Source organism: Ahaetulla prasina, chromosome 3 (genome assembly GCF_028640845.1).
Source record: "Ahaetulla prasina isolate Xishuangbanna chromosome 3, ASM2864084v1, whole genome shotgun sequence".
Taxonomy (NCBI): Eukaryota; Metazoa; Chordata; class Lepidosauria; order Squamata; family Colubridae; genus Ahaetulla; species Ahaetulla prasina.
The window spans coordinates 7,525,084-7,548,720 of NC_080541.1; the positions used below are offsets into that span (position 1 = coordinate 7,525,084).

Sequence of the window (23,637 nt, forward strand, 5' to 3'; positions counted from 1 at the left end):
ACGTTGTATAAAATGGCTGCCCAGAGACGGTCCTTGACTTACAACCGCAATTGAGGCCAGAATTTCTGCTCTTCAGCGAGATGCTAATTAAGTGAATTGCACCCAATTTTACCACCTGTTTTGTCAGGGTTGTTGAGAAAATTACAGCGGAGTTGTTAAGAGGATCACATTGTCATTAAGTGAAACCAGCTTCCCTCCCCCCCTCCCCGACTTTGCTTGTTGGAAGCTGGCTAGGATACAAATGGCAATCCCCACAACCTGAGTACGTTACAACTGTTGTAAAAGTTTGATCATGTGACTGCATGGATGCTGCAAAGGTTGTAAATGTGGACACCTGATTATACCATATTTTGGGGACTATAAGACACACCTAAATTTACATGAAGAAAACAAGAAAAAAAATAGTTTTTGGCCTCCGTGCGTCACGTTTTTGCTCTCCCAGGTCCCCAAGAAGCACTCTGCAATGTTCCGTACTGCCTGTTTTCACCAAAAACAGCGCCGTTTTTGGTCTGCAGAGTGCTTCTGGGGGCCGGGGAGGGTGAAAACACAACGCGCAGAGGGCTTGGGAGCCCAAAAACAGGCCCATATTCAGTCTATAAGATGCACCTAAATTTTCACCCACTTTTATGGGGAAAAATGTGCGTCTTATACTCCGAAAAATCAGTAAGTCCCTTTTTTTTCAAGGCCATTGTAATCTTTATTTTTTATTTTATTTTTATTTACATTTATATCCCGCCCTTCTCCGAAGACTCAGGGCGGCTTACATTGTGTAAGGCAATAGTCTCATCCTATTTGTATATATACAAATGTATATATACAAATAGGTATATATATAGTATGTATATATATATACAAAGTCAACTTATTGCCCCCAACAATCTGGGTCCTCATTTTACCTACCTTATAAAGGATGGAAGGCTGAGTCAACCTTGGGCCTGGTGGGACTCGAGCCTGCAGTAATTGCAAGCAGCTGTGTTTAATAACAGGCTGTCTTACAGCCTGAGCCACACCGTGGCCAATCTTGAACAATTGTTAAATGATTGGTTGTAAGTTGAGGACTTCCTATACTGTTATCCCAAAGGTGTTTCTTCAGGAGAAAACTGGACCTTCTTGAAAAAGTCCAGTTGCCTCCTGAAAAAGCACTCTTGGGACAACCATGACCTGGATGCCTGAGAATCGCTACAGACTTTTACCTGTCCTGTTGTGACTTCTCACAGTTTGGGCTCTCTACCGGAGGGAGAATAACGGTTCAATTGCTGTGTTATCAGGTCTTAAGGTGGAAATCACTCACTGTGGACAAATGAAAAGGAAATACCGAGTATGCAACGTTACGAGAAGGCCAGCAAGTCACCAAACGTAATATTGCCATTTTGTTTTGTCTTTTGCGGTTATCTAAAAATAACCATTACACATATTGTGTTTCATATTCATTGCCTGGGAGCTCACATCTTCTCAACAGATAAATGATCAGGCAAAAAATTAATAATAATGCACATATATCATACGGGTTTATTCCATGTCCCAGTTTCAAAAAATCTGATCCAAGGGAATAGGTTTTTTTCAATAGGGAAATGGGGTCCTGTTTTTGAAGATTTTATTTTGACCCATTGGGAGTTGTTCATTTGATTGAAATGCTTGGTAAATTCTGTTTTTAGAAGGTGAATAACAGAATAACAGAGTTGGAAGGGACCTTAGAGGTCTTCTAGTCCAACCCCCTGCCCAGGCAGGAAACCCTATCCCATTTCAAACAAATGTTGTCCCATCTCTTCTTAAAATCTTCCAGTGTTGGAGCAACCACAACTCTTGCAGGAAAGTTGTTCCACTGCTCAATTATTCTAACTGTCAGCAAATTTCTTCTTAGTTCTAGGTTGCTTCTCTCCTTGACTATTTTCCATCCATTACTTCTTGTCCTGCCCTCAGGTGCTTTGGAGAATAGCTTGACTCCCTCTTCTTTGTGGTAGCCCATTTAATATTGGAAGACTGCTATCATGTCACCCCTAGTTTGAAACTGAGATGCATTTTAAGTAGATTGTACACATCAATCCTGATTGTGGTTTCCAAGATTAGCTGTTATATGAAATGTGGCCACTGAATCATGAATAGGAATTTAAAAAAAAATGTATATAACCAGAATAGGACGTTATAAATTATTTAGCAATATGCCTTCAAATGTTTGCTGGATTCTAACTGGGAACTACCGTGCCATCATTAACAGTCATTTAGCATTGAATTGGCTTTTTCAAGGCAGAGAAGGACAACCTGTAAACCAGGGATCCCCAACCCCTGCGCTGTAGTCTTTTAGGAACTGGGCTGCACAGCTGGAGGTGAGCAGCTGACGAGTGAAACTGATGTGTGAGATTTAGATTGCACACTCCTCTCCTTCCCCCCCCACTCCCCCCCCCCAGTCTATGGAACAATTGTCTTCCATGAAACTAGTCGTTCCCTGGTGCCAAAATGGTTGGGGACCACTGCTCTGAATTATACTATGTAGTGACTTGTAGAAATACTAAATTGTGCTTCCCCCCCACCTTCAACTTGTTATTCTGCAGATTTCCTCTTCAGCAGGAGAGTGGCCAGACTGTTGAATGCACTGTAGCTCAATATTTTAAGGACAGGCACAAATTGGTATTACGCTATCCTCACCTTCCATGTTTACAAGTTGGACAGGAGCAAAAACATACGTACCTTCCCTTAGAGGTAACCTTGTTCCTATTGAGGCATTTCCCCCCCCCCCCACGCCTTGTCTGTTTTTCCCTATTTTGATTGTAAGACATGGCTTTTGCCATGATTTGGCATATTTCACTAGCAGGCTGCCATGTTTTTTTCTGTCTTAAAGGGGAACAACAAAGGGGAATAAAACATGGTCTTTCCGATATGTATTCAAGGTGGATAGCAGTGTGTGTGTGTGTGTGTGTGTGTGTGTGTGTGTGTGTGTGTGTATGTACAGTAGTGGCCACAATTGTGGAAACCTTTTGGGAAAAGTGTATTTTCTAAAAAACTAGCTAATAACACCATTTTTTTGGAGTAATACCATAAAATTATATATCAATGGAAAGATAATTGAATCAAGAATGTAATGCAATAACTTTTAGGAAGGATTTGCTATTAGAATAGCAGTTACAGTATAAAGAAGAAAAGTGAATCAAGTAGAAAAAAACGAGATATACAAAAATAATCACCATAGAAAAAATGAGATATACAAAAATAATCACCATGTCAGTTAATACTTAGTTGGGTAACCTTTAGCATGAATTACGGCCTTACAGTGTCTTCCCATGGAGTGAACCAAGTCTTTTAGTTCTGCAGCTGTTATAATGTGAAACCAAGATTGAACGATTGCTTCATTCATAAAACCCATTTTAACTGGGTTTTATTGCTGGATCGCTTCTGACTAACAAGTTTCTTTAGTCGGCTCCATAGATTTTCTATTGGGGTCTGGGCTATTCCCAGGCCATTCCACCAATGGAATAGGATTATCTTGAAACTCCCCACCAAAAAAGTGGTGTTATTAGCCATCAAACCTCAAAAATACACTTTTCCCAAAAGGTTACCACAATTTTGAGACCAGGCAACAGAATTTCATTTTTAATGTGTGCCAGTGTGCCCATTGAAAAAATGACAATAAAGGTTATCTATCTATCCTCTATCTATCCTCTATCTATCTATCTATCTATCTATCTATCTATCTATCTATCTATCTATCTATCTATCTATCTATCATCTATCTATCAAAAGTCACATTTCGTTTCTGAAGTTGTTTAACAAAAATGAATCAAAATCAAAAGATGTCACTGTTAATCACTGGTCTTGTATGTGTGTGTTTGTGTATGTGTGTGTGTTAAAAAGTGCATAGTTTGGATAGTAAGGGAAAAAATGTTTTTGTGACGCCTCAGAGAAATACTCAATCGACATACGGCTAGCCCTGTTGAAGCTACGTAATATCTGATCAACCCTGAGATTGCAAGTAGTCCTTGACTGATGTCTGGTCACTTAGCAACCATTCGAAGTTATGACAGTTTCCAAAAAAAGGTTCTTATGACCAGGAGTTAATGTTTTGATGTCACTGCCCACCTCCCCCGCTTCCTGGCATCCCAAGAAGCAACATGCTATATATAATTTTTTTTCACATACACTGATAGTAATTTTTTGGCTGTGTTATTTTAGGTATGCAATATAGTTGCAGGACAGAGATGTATTAAGAAGCTGACAGACAATCAAACTTCTACTATGATTAGAGCCACGGCGAGATCAGCCCCAGATCGTCAGGAAGAGATCAGCAAATTGGTGAGCATCATCCCTATAAGGTAGACCGGACTTGGAAACAGATACCAGGCTTAATAGCAGGAACTGGGAGAGGGATCTTGGAGTCTTAGTGGACAACCAGTTAAATAAGAGCCAGCAATGTGCAGTGGCAGCCAAAAAAGCCAATGCAATCCTAAACTGTATTAACAGAGGGATATAATCAAGATCAAGTGAGGTACTAATACCATTCTATAAAGCCTTAGTAAGACCACATCTAGAATACCGCATCCAGTTTTGGTCGCCACAGTGTAAAAAAGATGTTGAGACTCTAGAAAAAGTGCAGAGGAGAGCAACCAGGATGATGAGGGGACTGGAGACTAAAACATATGAAGAACGGTTGCAGGAACTGGGCCTGGCTAGTCTAGTGAAGAGAAGGACCAGGGAAGACAGGATAGCAATCTTCCAATATTTGGGGGGCTGCCACAGAGAGGAAGGGGTCAAGCTGTTTTCCAAGGCACGTGAAGGCCAAACAAGGAATAATGAATGGAAACTGATCAAGGAGAGATTCAACCTAGAAATAAGGAGGAATTTTCTGACAATGAGAACAATCAACCCGTAGAACAGAAGTTGCCTTCGGAAGTTGTGGGAGCTTCATCCCGGTGGCTTTCAAAAAGAGATTGGACTGCCACTTGTCAGAAATGGTGTAGGGTCTCCTGTTTGGGCAGGGTGTTGGACTAGATGATCTACAAGGTCCCTTCCAACTCTGTTAATCTGTAATTAGCCCTTTCTTTCCAGGTTTATGGATTATTACAATGAACTATGTAGACCTGAAGCTACTTTTATCAGAAGAGCTATAAGAACAGAGCTGGTCTGAATGTTCTTCCCTTCTTTCCATTTTTCTCCTCAGGAGGATTAAGGAGTGGGGAACTGTCTGAGATGTTTTGGTAAACTACTTTCTTGGCCTGGGTTCAAATCTTGTTTATCTGCTCGTTGCTTGGTAGTGGAGCTTCCCTCTGTCCCTCAAGGCCATCCTCTGTACTCCCTGCAGTGGCTCCTTTCTGTCTCTTATCGGAACAGTAGGAAGGAGACCGACTGGCATAGGTGTATGTCCCATGTCTGAAAGAATGTCCATTCTTAGTTCCATTCCCAGTGGCCAGTTTTTCAGAGAAAACATTTCAGCCAGGAGCAAGAGAGAAAATCATGATATTTGGAGGCCGAAGATTAGAGAGAAAGAATAGAGGGAAACCAAGACAGTGTTGTTGCAGGCATAGAATATAGGACACAGAATGACCTATGTTGGAAGGTAGTTGGAAGGGACCTTCTTGGAGGTCTTCTAGTCCAAGCCCCTGCTCAACGGGGGACCCTATACTATTTCAGACAAATAGTTGTCTAATCTCTTCTTAAAAATTTCCAGTGCTGAACCTCCTACAACTTCTGAAGTCAAGCTGTTCCATTGGTTAATTATTTCTCATTAGTTCTAGATTGCTTCTCCTTGATTACTTTCCATCTGTTGCTTCGTGCCTTGCCTTCAGTTGCTTTGGAAAATAGGTTGACCCTCCCTATATGTAAGAACCAGGGGTGAAATGCTCCCGGTTCAGACCGGATCACCTGATCCGGTAGCGATGGCGGTGGGTGGTCAAAGAACCGATAGCAAAAATCCCTGCCTCCCCCATGCCCAGCTGAGCCGTGTGATCATCAGAGTTTTGTTTTTTTATTTTTAAAAGCATTTTTTCTTCAGCCGAAAAAATGCTTTTAAAAGTAAAAAAAAAAAAGCCTCTGATGATCGCGTGGCTCAGCTGGGATCGTCAGAGGCTTTTAAAAGCATTTTTTCTACAACCTCTTCAGCCAAAGAGGTTGTAGAAAAAATGCTTTTAAAAATAAAAATAAAAAAGTTGGCCACGCCCACCCAGTCACATTATCCCCCTACCAAGCCACACCCACAGAACCGGTAGTAACAAATTTTACATTTCACCACTGGTAGGAACCCCTTAAATATTGGAAGACCGCTAATATGTCTCCCCCAGTCCTTGTTTTCAGTAGACTCGGATGTACCTAATTCCTGCAGCTGTTCTCCATATGTTTTAGCCTCCAGTCCCCTAATAATCTTTGTTGCTCTTCTCTGCACTCTTTCTAGAGTCTCAACATCTTTTTTATATTGTGATGGGCGGAGCTGGATGCAGTCTGTATAGTTCAGAATTGATTTTCCATTGCAACCAAAACAACCCGCAATCAATTTGTATGAAATATTTTTTCACCCCCTCCTAGATGCGAAGTGCAAGTTTTAATACCGACCCTTTCGTTCGTGAGTTTGGAATCATGGTGAAAGATGAAATGACGGATGTCACGGGGAGAGTGTTACAGCCACCTTCGATTCTCTACGGAGGCCGGGTACGTGTGTCATCGGGGCTTCCGGTTCTCATGTGGCCTGTTGCTCGTGGCCCAGAATAAGAGTTGGGGTGACCGTTTCCTGTGATCTCAGATGGACCATGTAGTGTGGAGGTCCTTGGCTTGCAGATGTTCTGGGTTCAGTGCTTTGTGGAGGAGAACCTGTCTGTCTTCTGGGAATGTCCTCAGGGGACCGGAACCACTGAAATGAACATGCAAGCATGTCGGGTGTTGGGAGAATGCCTCAAGAGATGCACTTCTGCACTCGAGCCACCTGTTCTAACTTCCCACCGTGTGCACTTTTTGCACTAAGGTGTGGTTTGCAATCTGTTGCACAGGAAGTCCTTGACTTACGGCCACAACTGACCCCCAAATATCTGTTGCTCAGTGAAATCGTTGTTAAGTGAGTTCCGCCCTCTTTTACGACCTTTCTTGCCACAGTTGTTAAGTGAACCACTGCAGTTTTTAAAAGCTAGGAAATGATTAAGTGACTCCAGCTTCCCCGTTGATTTTGCTTATCAGAAGGTCGCAAAAGGGGATCACGTGCCCCCCCCCTCCCCGGGGACACTGCGACCGTCATAAATATGAGTCATTTGTCAGGCATCCGAAGGTCAATTACGTGACCCTCGGGATGTTGCCAAGGTCGTAAGTGTGAAAAACAATCCTAGGTACCGTTGTAACTTTGAACGGTCACCAAATGAATGGTTGTAAGTCGAAGATCACCTGCACATCTGGCCAAGGAGCGCTTTGATACCATGAGCCGTGGATGTGGGCTGGTCTATGAACTCTGATGTGGGTGCCTTTGTTTTTCCTTTTCGCATCCAGGGGTTTGACCTCAAAAGACAGATGTGTTTTGAAATTGCTGCACCGTAGAGCTTTCTTTTCTGTTTGTTTTGTTTGCTCTGTCGTGTCCCACTCCTCTGACGGCCGGGTCGGGGAAGTCTGTATCAAGCGTGGCCACAAAGCCTCTGCAGCTTTGCCAAAGTTCTGTCAGAGTTCTCAGGGCAGGCAGGAGTCCAAGATGTGACTTCAGCAATCCAAATTAGACTTTGCCTGACTCAAAGAATGCCAGAAAGCAGATCCTTTATATAGGCCATGGGGTGTGGCTCCATGACTCAGCACTTATCCAGGCCTGCCCCTCCTTTCCTTTTGCTGACGTCGCCTCTCCGTTCTCCGGAAGCGTGGATCGCTCCACCCTCCAGCTGCCGGCAATTCCAGCTCGTGACTGGCTTCCTGTTCCTCATGTTCACATGCTGTGGGGAAGGGGTTTATTTGCTCCGTTTGTCCGGGCATGGTGCCAGGACTGGGGGCTGAAGGCATGCCAGGCCATTCGTCTTGCTCGGTCTGTCCGGGCATGGTGCCAGGACTGGGGGCTGGAGGCATGCCAGGCCGTTTGTCTTCATTATCCGTCTCTGGCTGAGATAACAGGAGATGAGAGGGGCCCGGCTGCGGAGAGGGGGGCGAGCGAGGCACAACATGCTCTGGGAAATCATTCAACTTCATTTTTTCTCCCCTCTCTCTAGAACAAAGCAATTGCGACCCCAGTGCAGGGGGTCTGGGATATGAGGAACAAACAGTTTCATACTGGAATTGAAATCAAGGTCTGGGCCATTGCGTGTTTCGCTCCCCAACGCCAGTGCACTGAAGTCCATCTTAAGTGAGTCTGTAGTAGAGTGGCGTCTTGCTCACGTCTTCTTCCAGTTTTCCCAGGCTAAGCTCTGGTTCTGCCGTGGACACCCCGTGTTTTCTCTGAGTCCCTTTGCAATAACTGCAGTATTTAGAATAGAATAACAGAGTTGGACGGGACCTTAGAGGTCTTCTAGTCCAACCCCCTGCTCAGGCAGGAAACCCTACACCACTTCAGACAAATGATTATCCAAGCTCTTCTTAAAAAACTTCCAGTGTTGGAGCATTTACAACTTCTGCAGGCAAGTTGTTCCACTGAGTAATTGTTCTAACTGTCAGGAAATTTCTCTTTAGTTCTAAGTTGCTTCTCTCCTTGATTAGTTGCCACCCATTGCTTCTTGTTCTACCCTCAGGTGCGTTGGAGAATTTGTCCCAAAAATGGTTTTTTTTTCCCTTCAAGAATTTCTGGTTTTCTTTGAAGATGTTTCGCTTCTCATCCAAGAAACTTCTTCAGCTCTGAATCCCGAAGTGCATAGCTAAACGTCTATGGAGATTCTCCATCCTCCAGGACATGGTTTTTTTTTGTTTTTTTTTTTGTTTACATTTATACCCCGCCCTTCTCCGAAGACTCAGGGCGGCTTACAATGTATAGGGCAATAGTCTCATTCTATTTGTATATATTTACAAAGTCAACTTATTGCCCCCCCAACAATCTGGGTCCTCATGGTTGTTCCAAAGGTGCTTTTTTCAAGCGGCAAGTGGACTTTCTTTGTTTTTCTTTGAAGACGTTTCGCTTCTCATCCAAGAAGCTTCTTCAGCTCTTTGGGTGAAGCACCTTTGGGACAACCATGACCTGGATGACTGAGAATCTCCATAGACAACCACAGTATTTCTTTTCAAATGATAGGTAATCCTTGATTTATTATTGGAATTATGGTTGTAATTTTATTGGCTGTTATCACAGACCTGATTTTATGACCTGTCTTGTAGTAATAGTTAAATGAATGCAGTGGTCATAAAATGAATGCTGTCGCCGTTAAGTGAACACTTCATTGGCAATGGGCGTTTTTTCCTCTGGAAACAGGAAGTGATCACTGGTTTCCGGAAGAAACATAAATTGCAATCATATGACCACAGGACACTACAAATGGTCATAAATACTGGCTGATTGCTAAGCTTCCCATCATGTGACCACGTGGAGGGTCATTGGAACTTCAGTGGGTCATAATGGGTCATAAGCACCTTTTTTTGGGGGGGGTCTCTCAAATGTATTAGTAATCTTTAATAAATACTTATAAATTACTGTTTGGGGATAGTGATTATATCCTGGGTGAATTACGTCATGAGTGTGACATTTTAGATATGGTTTTATGTATTTAGTTTAATGCGCTACATTTTTGTTCTGTGACGTTGAATTTTCTTTGTTGTTCTGATCATTGATTAAAGAAATCATTTTTCCCTTTAAAGTCTTAAGTAGGCAGCCTCCTTTTAGACTTGCAGAGTTTGAAGGGGCTGTTTCAAGTTTCCTGGCCTAATGTAATTTTGGAAGGAAAGGATTAAAGGGATAATGTTATAGTTATGGATGCAACCAGTTTTGCTCTTGCTTAGAAGGATTGGCATAAATGGAGTCGGAATCCACAAACGTAGAGCGTAGAATGTGATGTCTTGTTAAATGGCTACGTAAAACTTTGGTTCCTGCCCTTAAAATCTGGTGTTCCTTCTTTTAATGTACCAGAACCTTCACGGAACAACTGAGGAAAATATCCAGAGATGCAGGAATGCCCATCCAAGGTCAACCGTGCTTCTGTAAATATGCCCAGGGAGCAGACAGTGTGGAACCCATGTTCCGTCATCTGAAGAACACCTATTCTGGTCTGCAGCTTGTGGTTGTCATTCTACCTGGGAAAACTCCTGTTTATGGTCAGTCTAAGAGACCTACGTGCCTCTGTCACCTTTCTCATGACTGTAAATCAATGTTTCTCAACTTTGACCACTGAAAGATGTGTGGATTCCAACTCCCAGAATTCTGGGAATTGAAGTCCACACATCTTCCAGTAACCAAGCTTGAAAAAAATTGGCTGTGAATATGTAGCTTTTCACTGTGATCCTCAATGCGCTTTCTTGAGATGGTTCTCTTTGTTTGCTGCCTCTTTATTTCAGTTATGAATTACTTTTCTATATTAACCTTGGAAATGTCTGATCTAGAACTCTCATCAACTGTAACGCAATGCAAGTTTGATGGCTTACTGTGATATTTTCTTCTAAAATGTCACAAGAAGAAAAATTTATACATGTAGTAATTGAAACATATCTTCCTGAACAGCCTTTTCCTCAAAAACAGATGGCTGCATGTGAAAATGCCAGAATTCTATCTATTTTAGAAAATAGTTGGATTGTAGAGAAATGATTGAAGGGTGGCATTATGATCTATTTTAGGGGTGAAATGTAAAATTTGTTACTACCGGTTCTGTGGGCATGACTTGGTGGGGTGGGTGGGTAATGTGACTGGGTGGGCGTGGCCAACTTTTTTTTTTTACGTTTAAAAGCATTTTTTCTAAAAAGTGCTTTTAAAAGCCTGTGATGATCAGGCAACTCAGCTGGGATCGCCAGAGGAGCCTTTTAAAAACTTTTTTTTTAACAGCCTCTTTGGCCGAAGAGGTTGTAGAAAAAAATGCTTTGAAACGGTTCTGATAATCCCAGCTGAGCCGCGCAATCTCAGAGGCTTTTTATTTTTTACTTTTAAAAGTATTTTTTCAGCCGAAGAAAAAATGCTTTTAAAAGTAAAAAAAACCCTGATGATCGGGCTGCTCAGCTGGGCATGCAGGTGGGAAGGGGGGGCAGGGATTTTTTCTACCGGTTCTCCGAACCACCTGCCGCAATCGGTACCGGATCAGGCAATCCGGTCAGAACCGGGAGCATTTCACCTCTGATCTATATCTTGATCGGCAGCTGTTATACTATATATTCTTAGCGGTGGAAGATTAAATTTTACCCTTCATTTTGAACATAACTGCCTCTCATCGACAACAGACCAAAAGATATTTTTTAAAAGTTATATAGAAAAGCATTTATTGTATTACAGATATACTGTGCCTCAGTTAACTTTCAAAGTAATTTTAAAATTGCTTTGAAAGTTAACTGAAGCACAGTATATCTGCAATTTAAATTTGTATTTAAAAATACAAAAGAGGAGATAGATCAAGATATATAAACAAAATACTAATTATAAGATTTATAAAATGGCAAGACCCAGAGTCTTAAAGCTGACTTAGAAATGCCAGCCAAATGAAGATAATAATTACCTTTTTACATTGATTGTATTTGTTTTATATGGCTTTCCATCTCCAGCAAATAACTCTGAGTGGCTAATTAAGAACACATCTTCTTATTGAAAAAGAAGGTTTTTGTGGGGGTGGGCTTGGCAAAGAACCAGTCAAGGAACTACCAACTCAGACAGACAAGCTAACAGTAAACAACAGCCCGATAAAGGGATCACCAAGTCCACTTCTACCAACACCGGCACTGCAAGCACTAGTAAATAAAAAGAGCAAGCCCCATTCTCTTTTTTTTTTCCAGGGCAATTTTTTTTAAATTTTCCATAATAATTCCCACAATTTGACCAGTGTACAATACAATCACTTATCCAACATCGATCCTATACTCAAATTATGCTCAATCAGGGCTGCTCGACCGCCACTCCCTCCCTTAATCCTTTCTACCCTTCTCATCCTTCTTCGACTTTCCCTACCATCCTTCTCCTCGCTTTCCTACTTCCCCTCCTCTTTCCCACTTCTCACTACCATCCTTTCTAACCCTCTATCTTCTCCTCCTTCTCCTCCTCCTATCCTTTCTTCTCCCTCCCTCCCTTCTTTCCTACCTACCTACCTACCTACCTACCTACTTTCTTCCTTCTTTACTCCTCTTTCCTTACCCTTTCCCTTCGGGAGTGGTTACCGAGCAGTCCCGACTTTACACCATTCCAACTTGTTTAATTCTACCATTATTCCTGTACAATGGCAATCAATCAATTTATAATCTTCCCCTTCCCCCCCCCTTCCCCCCCCCCGAGACTTCCCAGAACAGAATACAGGGTATTGTAACTAACAAACATAATCTAAAATATAACATAAAACATATTCCATTTCACACCATCACACCATCACACTATCAATTCCCTTCTTTCTTAAACTCTAATACATAGCAATTCCTAACTTCACTCAAAAACTAACTGATACTTATTTTGAATATAATCAATCCACTTTCTCCATTCCAAAATATATTTTTCTTGTGTACAGTCTTTCAAGTAGGCAGAAATTTTTGCCATTTCTACTAAATTTGATACTTTACTAATCCATTCTCCAATTGTAGGTAAGTCTTCTTTCTTCCAATATTGTGCAATCAATAGTCTTGCAGCAATTATTAAATTCAAAATCAGTTTTGTCTCTATAACAGTGCAATCTGGAATTATTCCTAATAAAAAGAACTGTGGAACAAACCTGATCTTCTTTTTCAAAATATTCTGCATAATCCACCATATTTTAATCCAAAAGGCTTTAACTTTTTTGCAAGTCCACCATATATGATAATAGGTAGCATCCTCACAATCACATCTCCAACATTTTGCTTTCACATTTGGATACATACATGACAGTTTTTTAGGATCTAAATGCCATCTATAAAACATTTTATAAAAATTTTCTCTTAAATTTTGTGCTTATGAATTTAACATTCCTCACCCAAATTTTTCCCATGTTTCCAACATTATTGGTTGCTGAAAATTTTGTGCCCACTTAATCATACAATCCTTAACCAACTCCATTTCTGAATCAATTTCAACCAATACATTATATAATCTCTTTATATGCTGTTGACCTTGATCTTTTATTTGTTTTACCAAATTATCATCACTTTGCCTTATACCAATTTTCTGATCTATTTTCCATCTAAATTGCAATTGTCCATACTGGAACCATGTATAATTTCTCCCTTCATCCCTCAATTTCTTCCTAGATTTTAACTGTAATTCCCCTTTTTCCATAGTCAAAAGCTCTTTGTAAGTGATAACCTCCATTTTTTGTAATATATTTATATTCTCTATCATATGTCTGGGGATAGTCCATATTGGTATCTTTCCATCTAACTTATATTGATATTTTTTCCAAACCCTCAACAAAGCACTTCTGACCATATTATTTTTAAATGTCTTATCAATTTTCTTGTCATATATTACATATGCATGCCATCCATATAACAAACCATAACCTTCTATATTCAAAATCCTTTCCTCTGTTAAATTAATCCAATCAGAAATTAAAGCTAAAACAACTGCATCATAGTACAATTTCAAGTTAGGCATTTTTAAACTCCCTCTTTCCCTAACGTCTTGCATTATTTTTAACTTTATCCTCGGTTTTTTACCCTTCCATACAAAATTATTAATCCCTTTTTGCCATTCTTGTAAATTTGCATCTTTCTTCAATATTGGAATCATTTGAAACAAAAATAAAAATCTAGGCAAAACATTCATTTTTATAGCTGCCACTCTTCCCAACGATGATGATTGTAACTTCTTCCAATTCTCCATTTCTTTAATTACTTTTCCCCACAATACCTCATAATTATTTTTATATAATTTTACATTCGATGCTGTAATATATACTCCTAGGTATTTAACCTTTTTAACTACTTCATATCCAGTTATTCTTTCTAGTTCTTCCCTCTGATGTGTATTCATATTTTTAATTATATTTTTTGTCTTCTGTTGATTCACTTTAAACCCAGATACCTTACTATACTGATCAATTGTCTCCTTTAGATATACAGCTGAATGTATTGGCTGAGATAAAGAAACAACCAGATCATCTGCAAACGCTCTTAATTTATAATCTTGATTTTTAATTCTAATTCCTTTTATTCGATCTAAACCACGTATATTACTCAATAATATTTCCAAAGTTAGAATGAATAATAATGGTGACAAGGAACATCCTTGTCTAGTCCCTTTCTCAATCTTGAAAGATTCTGTTAATCCACCATTTACTATTATTTGAGCTGTTTGCTTTTGATATATAGCCTTAATTGCTTAAATAAAATAATCCCCAAATTGCATTTTTTCTATTACTTTAAACAAAAACCGCCAATCCAATCTATCAAAAGCTTTTTCCGCATCCAAAAAGAAGAATGCTGCTGAGACCTGGCTGTTTCTTTCCAAATATTCAAGTAAATTTACAATTTGTCTCATATTATATCTCATCTGTCTCCTCTTAATAAATCCTGTTTGATCATTATGAATTAATTGAGTCATCAGTGGCATCAATCTATTCGCTAATATCTTAGCAAATATAATCAGTATTTAAAAGCGATATTGGCCTATAATTCTCTGGTTTAACACCATCTCGATCTTCTTTAGGTATTAATGAAATAAAAGCTGTCCTCCATGAGGAAGGAGCTTCTCCTCCCCTTTGTATTCTGTTAAATAACTCCTTAAGTGGTACAATCATCTCATTTTGTAAATTTTTATAATAAGTAGTTGTCAAACCATCTGTACCTGGTGCTTTATTCGCTTTAAGCTGCTTAATTGCAAACACTTAATAGCAAGCCCCATTCTCTTAGTAGCGCTGATGATGTAACCTAGTTTGGTAAGGAAATGTCTGCAAGAGAACAACCATGCTCAGAGATTACCAATGGCCCCTCATTTGATCCCCGAGCTAAAAATATTCTCTTCTATAGAAAGATAGGTGTTATATGGCTCATGGCCTTCTCCTTGATAGTCCCCTGCTTTATCTCACAAGGCCATTATGAGAAGACGCTGTAACAAAGAGATTATAGTTGGGGTTTAAGCAGTCTAAGCAGCTATCAGCCATTAGCTTGATCTGTTTAACAGCATCTCTCTTCATTTCTCTGACTCGGCAGCCGAAGTGAAGCGTGTCGGTGACACCGTGTTGGGAATGGCCACGCAGTGCGTGCAGATGAAAAATGTGCAGAGGACAACCCCCCAGACCCTCTCCAACTTGTGCTTAAAGATCAATGTCAAACTAGGAGGAGTTAATAACATTTTATTGCCACAAGGAAGGTAAGGATTTTCAGGGTATGAGTAAGTACCCCACTGGCCCCGTGCTGTTGAATAAAAAAAGCAGCTCGTTCATTCATTTGGTTGGCCGAACAGTTTGTCTGGTTGCCCCATTTGCAGTTAATGTGCAATTTAAAAAAAAAAAATTCCAAACAGTTCTGTTCAACATGGAGTAATTTTACCTTGCAGCATTTTTTTTTAAAAAAAACTGCTTGGTTTTTGTGGTTAGATCTTAATTAATGCCTTATAACAAGGCAGAATCCCAAACTTTTGAATTGTGTTTTGACGGAGCAAGTTGGAAGTTGTGAAGGTCTCTTGTTTATATTGCATCAAGCAAACCTCCGGTTGTGGCCAGTTTTGTGGCTGAAGGTGTAGGAAGGCAAAATAATTATAAATTGCATTCATGGCCGGGCTGTTGACTCTGAAAAAAGGATAACAACTCAAGACTTAAACTATTACATGTTTTGTTGATATAACAATTTGAAGAGGGGAGAGAAAATCTCCTTTTGGCTAGAATAGAATAGGAATAGGAATAGGAATAGGAATAGGAATAGGAACAGAATAGAATTTTTTATTGGCCAAGTGTGATTGGAGTCACAAGGAATTTGTCTTGGTGCATACGCTCTCAGTGTACATAAAAGAAAAGATACGTTCATCAAGAATCATAAGGTACAACACTTAATGATAGTTATAGGGTACAAATAATCAAATCATATTAGGAAACAGTCAATATAAATCATAAGGATACCAGCAACAAAGTTACAGTCATACAGTCATAAGTGGAAGGAGATGGGTGATGGGAACGGACTTAGTAAATAGTTCAGACTTAGTAAATAGTAAAAATTGTGCTACTTTACAATTTAACCATGGTTTATTGACAGCACCATAATTTGACTTGTCAGCTAGGAACAACTACAGCATATAGAATAGAATAACTGAGTTGGAAGCGACCTTGGAGGTCTTCTACTCCAACCCCCTGCCTAGGCAGGAAACCCTACACCACTTCAGACAAATGGTTATCCAACATCTTCTTAAAAATTTCCAGTGTTGGAGCATTCACAACTTCTGCAGGCAAGTTGTTCCACGTGCCTGCAGAACAACTATTGTCAGGGAATTCCTCCTTAGTTCCAGGTTGCTTCTCTCCTTGATTAGTTTCTACCCATTGCTTCTTGTCCTGCCTTCAGGTGCTTTGGAGAATAGCTTGACTCCCTCTTTTTTGTGGAAGCCTCTGAGATATTGGAAGACTGCTATCATGTCTCCCCTAGTCCTTCTTTTCATTAAACTAGACAAACCTAATTCCTGCAACCATTCTTCATATATATTCTTCATAACCGTTCTTCATATTTCAACCTTCAAATTTCTGGGCTAACATCTAACATCAAAAACATCATTAAAAAAGGACAACAAAGAATGTTCTTTCTGCGCCAACTCAGTAAGCTCAAACTGCCCAAGGAGCTGCTGATCCAGTTCTACAGAGGAATTATTGAGTCTGTCATTTGCACCTCTATAACTGTCTGGTTCGGTTCTGCAACCCAACAAGAAAAACACAGACTTCAGAGGATAATTAGAACTGCAGAAAAAATAATTGCTACCAACTTGCCTTCCATTGAGGACCTGTATACTGCACGAATCAAGAAGAGAGCCGTGAAAATATTTGCAGATCCCTCGCATCCTGGACATAAACTGTTTCAACTCCTACCCTCAAAACGACGCTATAGAGCACTGCACACCAGAACAACTAGACACAAGAACAGTTTTTCCCCGAAGGCCATCACTCTGCTAAACAAATAATTCCCTCAACACTGTCAGACTATTTACTGAATCTGCACTACTATTAATCGTTTCATAGTTCCCATCACCAATCTCTTTCCACTTATGACTGTATGACTATAACTTGTTGCTGGCAATCCTTATGATTTATATTGATATATTGATCATCAATTGTGTTGTAAATGTTGTACCTTGATGAACGTATCTCTTCTTTTATGTACACTGAGAGCATATGCACCAAGACAAATTCCTTGTGTGTCCAATCACACTTGGCCAATAAAATTCTATTCTATTCTATATATAACTGTAGAAATACTTAGAAATTAAGTAAGATGGACTTTAATGGGCAACAACATTTTCAATGAGTCTGAAGGTCAGCCAGATGCAAAGAATAGGCGGAGAAAGGAATGTTAGTTATATTGGCCCCCTTTAGTTATTTATCAAACTAATAAAGACAAGAAACAAGCAAACAAACACACACTGATTTTTTGGGGGCGGGGGTGTGTGTCTCCAAACAACTGACCAGCTGCATTCTCCACTGCTTGTAGTTTCTGGGCCCCTTTGGAAGATAGTCACATGTCACTGCCATTGTTTTGTTTAGCAATGTTGGAAACGGATGGAGGAATTATAGGCATCCCAGATCACTTACCGTTCCCAGGAGTCTTCATTGCTGGCTATCATTCTGTAATGCACCAGCATCTCTCCATCCATAAGCCAGAGTGTGAATGACTTGCAAGTTTTGCTTTCCTCAAAAGAACACTTAAAGCTAGTGTAAAAGAACGCTCTTGGCTCCCAATGCTTTTCCTCCGTCATTTAGTTTTGAGCTCAGGAGAACTTTCGGTTTCCACACTGAGGTGGCGAGGTGGTTAGAGTGCAGTACTGCGAGGCGGTTAGAGTGCAGTACTGCAGGCTACCGCTGCTGAGTGCCGGCTGCCTGCAATTAGGCAATTCGAATCTCACTAGGCTCAAGGTTGACTCAGCCTTCCGTCCTTCCAAGACAGTTAAAATGAGGACCCAGATTGTTAGGGGGCAAGATGCTGACTCTGTAAACCACTTAGAAAGGGCTGGAAAGCACTGAGAAGTGGTATATAAGTCTAAGTGCTCTTGCTATCATATTTTAACCTGAGTGGGCACCAGTGCTAGCCCTCCATGCAGTAGCACAGATGTTTCCAGCATGAAGCCTGATGGAAAGGTCAATTTGATTGTTCCCATGTCTCTGAAATACGATCTCCAAGAAGGCCCAGGGAAACTAACTGGGTTGTGGGCCTAACTCTTCTGTGATCACTGTATGTTTCTCCAGTAGGTTTGTTTATGTCTCTTTGGTAGCGACCTCCTGCAGCGTTAGTGCCAAAACAGCTTGTAACGGGGCTTGATTGGAGACTTGGCCAAGCAGAGTTACAAAAAAATTCCATGCACAATCTTCACCAGGGCTGGCTGGAGCTACATCTCTGCAAAATAACAAAGACCTTTATCGCTTGACTCTTTTCAGCTTTAAAAAAAAAAAAAAAGTCTTACAATATAACAGAGGTATAAAAAGTTATTGTAGGTAGTCCTTGACTTAATAATATTCATTTAATGACTGTTTGAAGTGAAGGCGATACTGAAAAAAAGGCGACTTATGATTATTTTTCACACAACCATTGCACATTCCCGTGGTGAAATGATCAAAATTCAGCTCCTTGACAACTGACTCATCTTTATGACGGTTCGAGTGCCCGAGGTCATGTGATCCCCTTTTGTGACCTTCTGATAAGCAAAAGTCCACGAGGAAGCCAGATTTACTTAATCACCGGGTTACTAACTTAACAACGGCAGTGATTCACTTAACAACTGGGGCAAGAAAGGTCGAAAAATGGGGCAAAAACTCACCTAACAAATGTCTCACTTAGCGACAGCAATTTTGGGCTGAATTGTGATCGTAAATCAAGGACTTAACCTGTAATGGTGTAGAAATTAGAGCCATTACAGGACATCAACTCAGATTACTCAGATTACAACTCAGGTTGTCCTCAATTTACGACCACAGTTGGGACTGGAACCTCTGTCTCTAAGCAAGGTGAGTTGGACTCAGTTTTTCAACCTTTTTTTGCGGCAGTGGTTAGGTGAGTCACACAGTTGTTCAGCAAATCTGCCTTTCCGCATTACTTCGCTTGTTGGAAGCTAGCTAGGAAAGTGGCAAACAACATTTATGTGACCCCGAAACTGTCAGGTCTGGAAACCATATTAGACTTTAGGGTTCCAGACGCTGCCACATTTTTCCCCTGAGGGGAAGAAGGGGGGCTGAGGGGTATGGTAACATTCTTCAAGCGGTCAAGGTCGGATGGTATTCGCATCTTCAGGAGGAGTGGCGGGAAGATATTCGAATGAACTGGAAGAACGTGGGACCATGTGACCATCAAAGGGGTCAGGGGGGTGGGACTCTTGGGGTTTGTATAACTGGGAAAAGAATCCGGAACTTCAGTTTTGGAATTGCACTCATCGTGTGCCAGTCTCCTCATGCTAGTAAAGAACTCTGGAAAAGAAATGCCTCCGAGTTTCTTTTACGCAGAAGAGGTATTTCTGGAACCTTGACAGAAACATTGCAACCATCGAATGCAAGCCAGTTGCCAAGGGTCCAAATTTTGATCATGTGATTGCAGAGACGCGGAGAGGCTCTTCTTTGTAACTTCGAATGGTTGCTAAATGAATGTTAGCTAAGTCCAGGACTACCTGTACTTCAAAGGAATTAGGCAAATTTCACCCAGCAAGACTGTCCCTATAGTGGTGATGGTTGTCCATAAGCTCTCGATATACAGATGTACATACTTGAAATGCCAGCTGTTGAGAACCACAGGAAGGCTACCGATTTCTGCTGCTGCTTATAAGCTCTCTCGGTCCATGCGGTTGGCCGTTTGAATTCTGGAATTTTTGGGTCCAGCTTGATCCTGCTGGGCTCTTCTGGGATTCTTCTACTGAGAAGATACGTTATCTGATCATCTTGCACAGAATGACTGAGCAGGAAATACCATGGGCTGCTTCTAAGCCTTTGAAGCTCAGGTCTAAGGTAGGGAGACGGTGCCCAAGGCTCTTTTGACTGTCATCAGACGGAAACGTGCTGGCAGAGCGCAGTGGTATAACAGGTGCTGTGTAGTTTTCTAGAGAACATGCAAAGCTTGCCTCCTTGATCGCGTTGTGTAAATATTTGTTATGCTCTCTCTTATATTAGGCCTCCGGTATTTCAGCAGCCTGTCATTTTCCTTGGTGCAGATGTCACTCATCCACCAGCTGGAGATGGGAAGAAGCCATCTATTGCTGCTGTGAGTAAAAGAGGCATTTATCGCCTGCATTTTCTTTTTTCTTTTTTTTTCTTTTAATTGTTATTCAAAGCGTTAAAATACAAATTCCAGAAAGAAAAAAAATTATGCAGAATCAAAAATCAGAACACTTAAAAAATGGGCATTAAAAAAACCCAGAAGACAAAAACACATATATTAACCCCCCCTCATTGAACATTGCTGGATATATTGCAACAATGTTAGTTTTGCCTGCATTTTCATTATTGCATTCGTATTTGATCTGACGTCATTTTTTTCCTACTTGACCATTTTTCGTTCCCCCATCCCTTGTCCAAAATATTTCTGACGAAGACTTCTCTTGGAATTGCCTTAAAAAAAACCTTCTTAATTCTTTAGAATAGTCGTTTTCCTACTTTTATGGCAAGCCTATTTTATTGGCTTTATCTATAGTGGGTGTGCTTTTGGGAAAAAAATCAGTTTTTTATGATAATTTTTCTTTCTTCTCTATGTGTCTGCAATCACCCCATCATTGTTGGCTTTATGGTGCTTGTTGTCAGGGGTCCAAATAATAACTCCCTAGAAAGCAGAACTCTGAGACAAGCAAGTTTCTCAAAGAACAATTTTATTGGAGATAGCATATTGGCACAAACTGGTGAAATCTGACTCTGAAAGTTCCCGCGGTTTTCACCTAATTAAAAAGTGAAAGTCCCCCCCTTTCCCCAAACAACCAGTCACATTCTCCAATCGAGGCGCTGGCTGGTCGCTTTGTAACCAGACTCCTCCTCTCCCCAGCCACCTGTTGGAATTCCTTGGTTCTCAGAAGAAACTATTTTTGTTTTGGCTACAAATCCCCATCTAACTTTGCCCCCCCCCCGCTTCCTATCCCTTCTTCTCACTGTGGCAACCCTGAAGCCTCCAAAATGGCCCCAGTCAGGTTCGCTTCAGAGTTGACCCTTCTCTTGTGTCATCCTGTCCTAATGTGACAGACTCCAGGTGTGATGGAATTGCCACTTCCCAAACTCCCAAATAACAGGCTGGCTGGGAATTCTGTACTTAGAATAGAATAGAATAGAATAGAATAGAATAGAATAGAATAGAATAGATTTTTTATGGGCCAAGTGTGATTGGATACACAAGGAATTTGTCTTGGTGCATATGCTCTCAGTGGACATAAAAGAAATAATAGAATAGAATGGAATAGAATAGAATAGAATAGAATAGAATAGAATAGAATAGAATAGAATTTTTATTGGCCAAGTGTGATTGGACACACAAGGAATTTGTCTTGGTGCATGTGCTCTCAGTGTACATAAAAGAAGAAGAGAAAAGATACCTTCATCAAGGTACAACTTACAAGCCACTTCACCTTTTGAACTGTTACAGACTTTATTTCAGTTGCAGAGATGATGCTGGATACTGCCGTAGCACAAAACGGGGAATATTCCTTAAAGTACCTTGCTCAATAGTAGTACCTGTGAGAGGGATCTTGGAGTCCTAGTGGATAACCATTTAGATATGAGCCAGCAGTGTGCAGCAGCTGCTAAAAAAGCCAACACAGTTCTGGGCTGCATAAACAGAGGGATAGAATCAAGATCACGTGAAGTGTTAGTGCCACTTTATAATGCCTTGGTAAGGCCACACTTGGAATATTGCATCCAGTTTTGGTCGCCACGATGTAAAAAAGATGTTGAGACTCTAGAAAGAGTGCAGAGAAGAGCAACAAAGATGATTAGGGGACTGAAGGCTAAAACATATGAAGAACGGTTGCAGGAACTGGGTATGTCTAGTTTAATAAAAAGAAGGACTAGGGGAGACATGATAGCAGTGTTCCAATATCTCAGGGGTTGCCACAAAGAAGAGGGAGTCAAGCTATTCTCCAAAGCACCTCCAAGAAGCAATGGGTAGAAACTGATCAAAGAAAGAAGCAACTTAGAACTAAGGAGAAATTTCCTGACAGTTGGAACAATTAATAAGTGGAATGACTTGCCTGCAGAAGTTGTGAATGCTCCAACACTGGAAATTTTTAAGAAAATGTTGGATAACCATCTGACTGAGATGGTGTAGGGTTTCCTGCCTGGGCAGGGGGTTGGACTAGAAGGCCTCCAAGGTCCCTTCCAACTCTGTTGTTATGTTAAGTTGCTGTATGCTAAATTCCGCAGTCTGTTTTTTATTTTATTTTACAAGGAACGCCCTCGCTTTCTCCCCCAGGTTGTAGGCAGCATGGATGCCCATCCGAACCGCTACTGTGCCACTGTGAGGGTCCAGCAGCACCGCCAAGAAATAATTCAAGACTTGGCTGCCATGGTTAGGGAGCTGCTGATCCAGTTTTACAAATCAACTCGATTCAAGCCAACGCGGATCATTTTCTATCGAGACGGTGTTTCCGAGGGGCAGTTTCAACAGGTTCTGGTCTTGCTTTCCTTTTCTAGGACTTAGAATAACTTTATTGTCACTTTCAATGTACGCTAATCGGCATACATTAAAATGAAATTTTGTTGCATACAGCTCTCAAAGGGTCACCACCTCCAATATACACTACATAAACATGACAAAATACCGTAAATAAATAAATAAAGAATTATGTATATACCCTCATATATTATATGACACAGAGAGACAACACAGTCTAGTTCGGATTTATACATGTACATGACGAGAAAAACGAATCTTGTGAGTTTATCAGATGGATGGCATAGGAACCTGCTATAGATACTTTGAAACCTCCTCCCAGAGGGGAGCCACAGAAACAGTCCATAAAGTGAGTGTGTGGGGTCTCTAACAATGCTTCGAGCTCTAAGCACATAGCACTTATAAGCAGCATCCTGAATAATGGGAAGCGAGCTTCCTATAATCTCCACTGTACTCACCATTCTCTGTATGGACTTTCTATCTGAGGCGACGCTGTTACCAAACCAAACAGGGATACAGTTTGTTAAAACGCTCTCAATCGTGCCTCTGAAAAAAAGTAGCCAGGATAGAAGGAGAAAGATGTGCTCTCCTCAAGAAATGCGGACTCTGGTTCAGATCCCATTCAGACATTTTGGGCTCCATTGTGGTTGTAAGGTGAGGACTAGCTGTGATTCTTTTTTAAAAAAAACCCAAAGTTGGCTCCTTGTAAAATGCAGGAGCATTTGTGGTTTGAGTCTGACCCAGAGCCTGAATTCAGTGCTGTCTAAACCAGATCTTCACAATGAATGACTGCAGGGTTGTGATAACAAGATTGGGTTTTGCCCAATAGAGAAGCATGCCTGGACGCATATACATTTTTAT

General features: G+C 40.7%; 1 protein-coding gene across 4 annotated transcripts in view; it reads left to right on the plus strand.

The window, feature by feature from the left end:
• Positions 1-23,637, plus strand: part of AGO2 (argonaute RISC catalytic component 2) — a 61,131-nt gene that overhangs the window by 27,996 nt on the left and 9,498 nt on the right. For all 4 annotated transcript variants that reach the window (XM_058177416.1, XM_058177417.1, XM_058177418.1 and 1 more), the window contains 9 exons: positions 1,269-1,356; positions 2,550-2,697; positions 4,165-4,284; positions 6,508-6,630; positions 8,151-8,284; positions 9,989-10,173; positions 15,166-15,325; positions 20,298-20,388; positions 22,576-22,770. In XM_058177416.1, the coding sequence (XP_058033399.1) occupies positions 1,269-1,356; positions 2,550-2,697; positions 4,165-4,284; positions 6,508-6,630; positions 8,151-8,284; positions 9,989-10,173; positions 15,166-15,325; positions 20,298-20,388; positions 22,576-22,770 (1,244 nt within the window). The remainder of the gene's footprint in view (positions 1-1,268; positions 1,357-2,549; positions 2,698-4,164; positions 4,285-6,507; positions 6,631-8,150; positions 8,285-9,988; positions 10,174-15,165; positions 15,326-20,297; positions 20,389-22,575; positions 22,771-23,637) is intronic.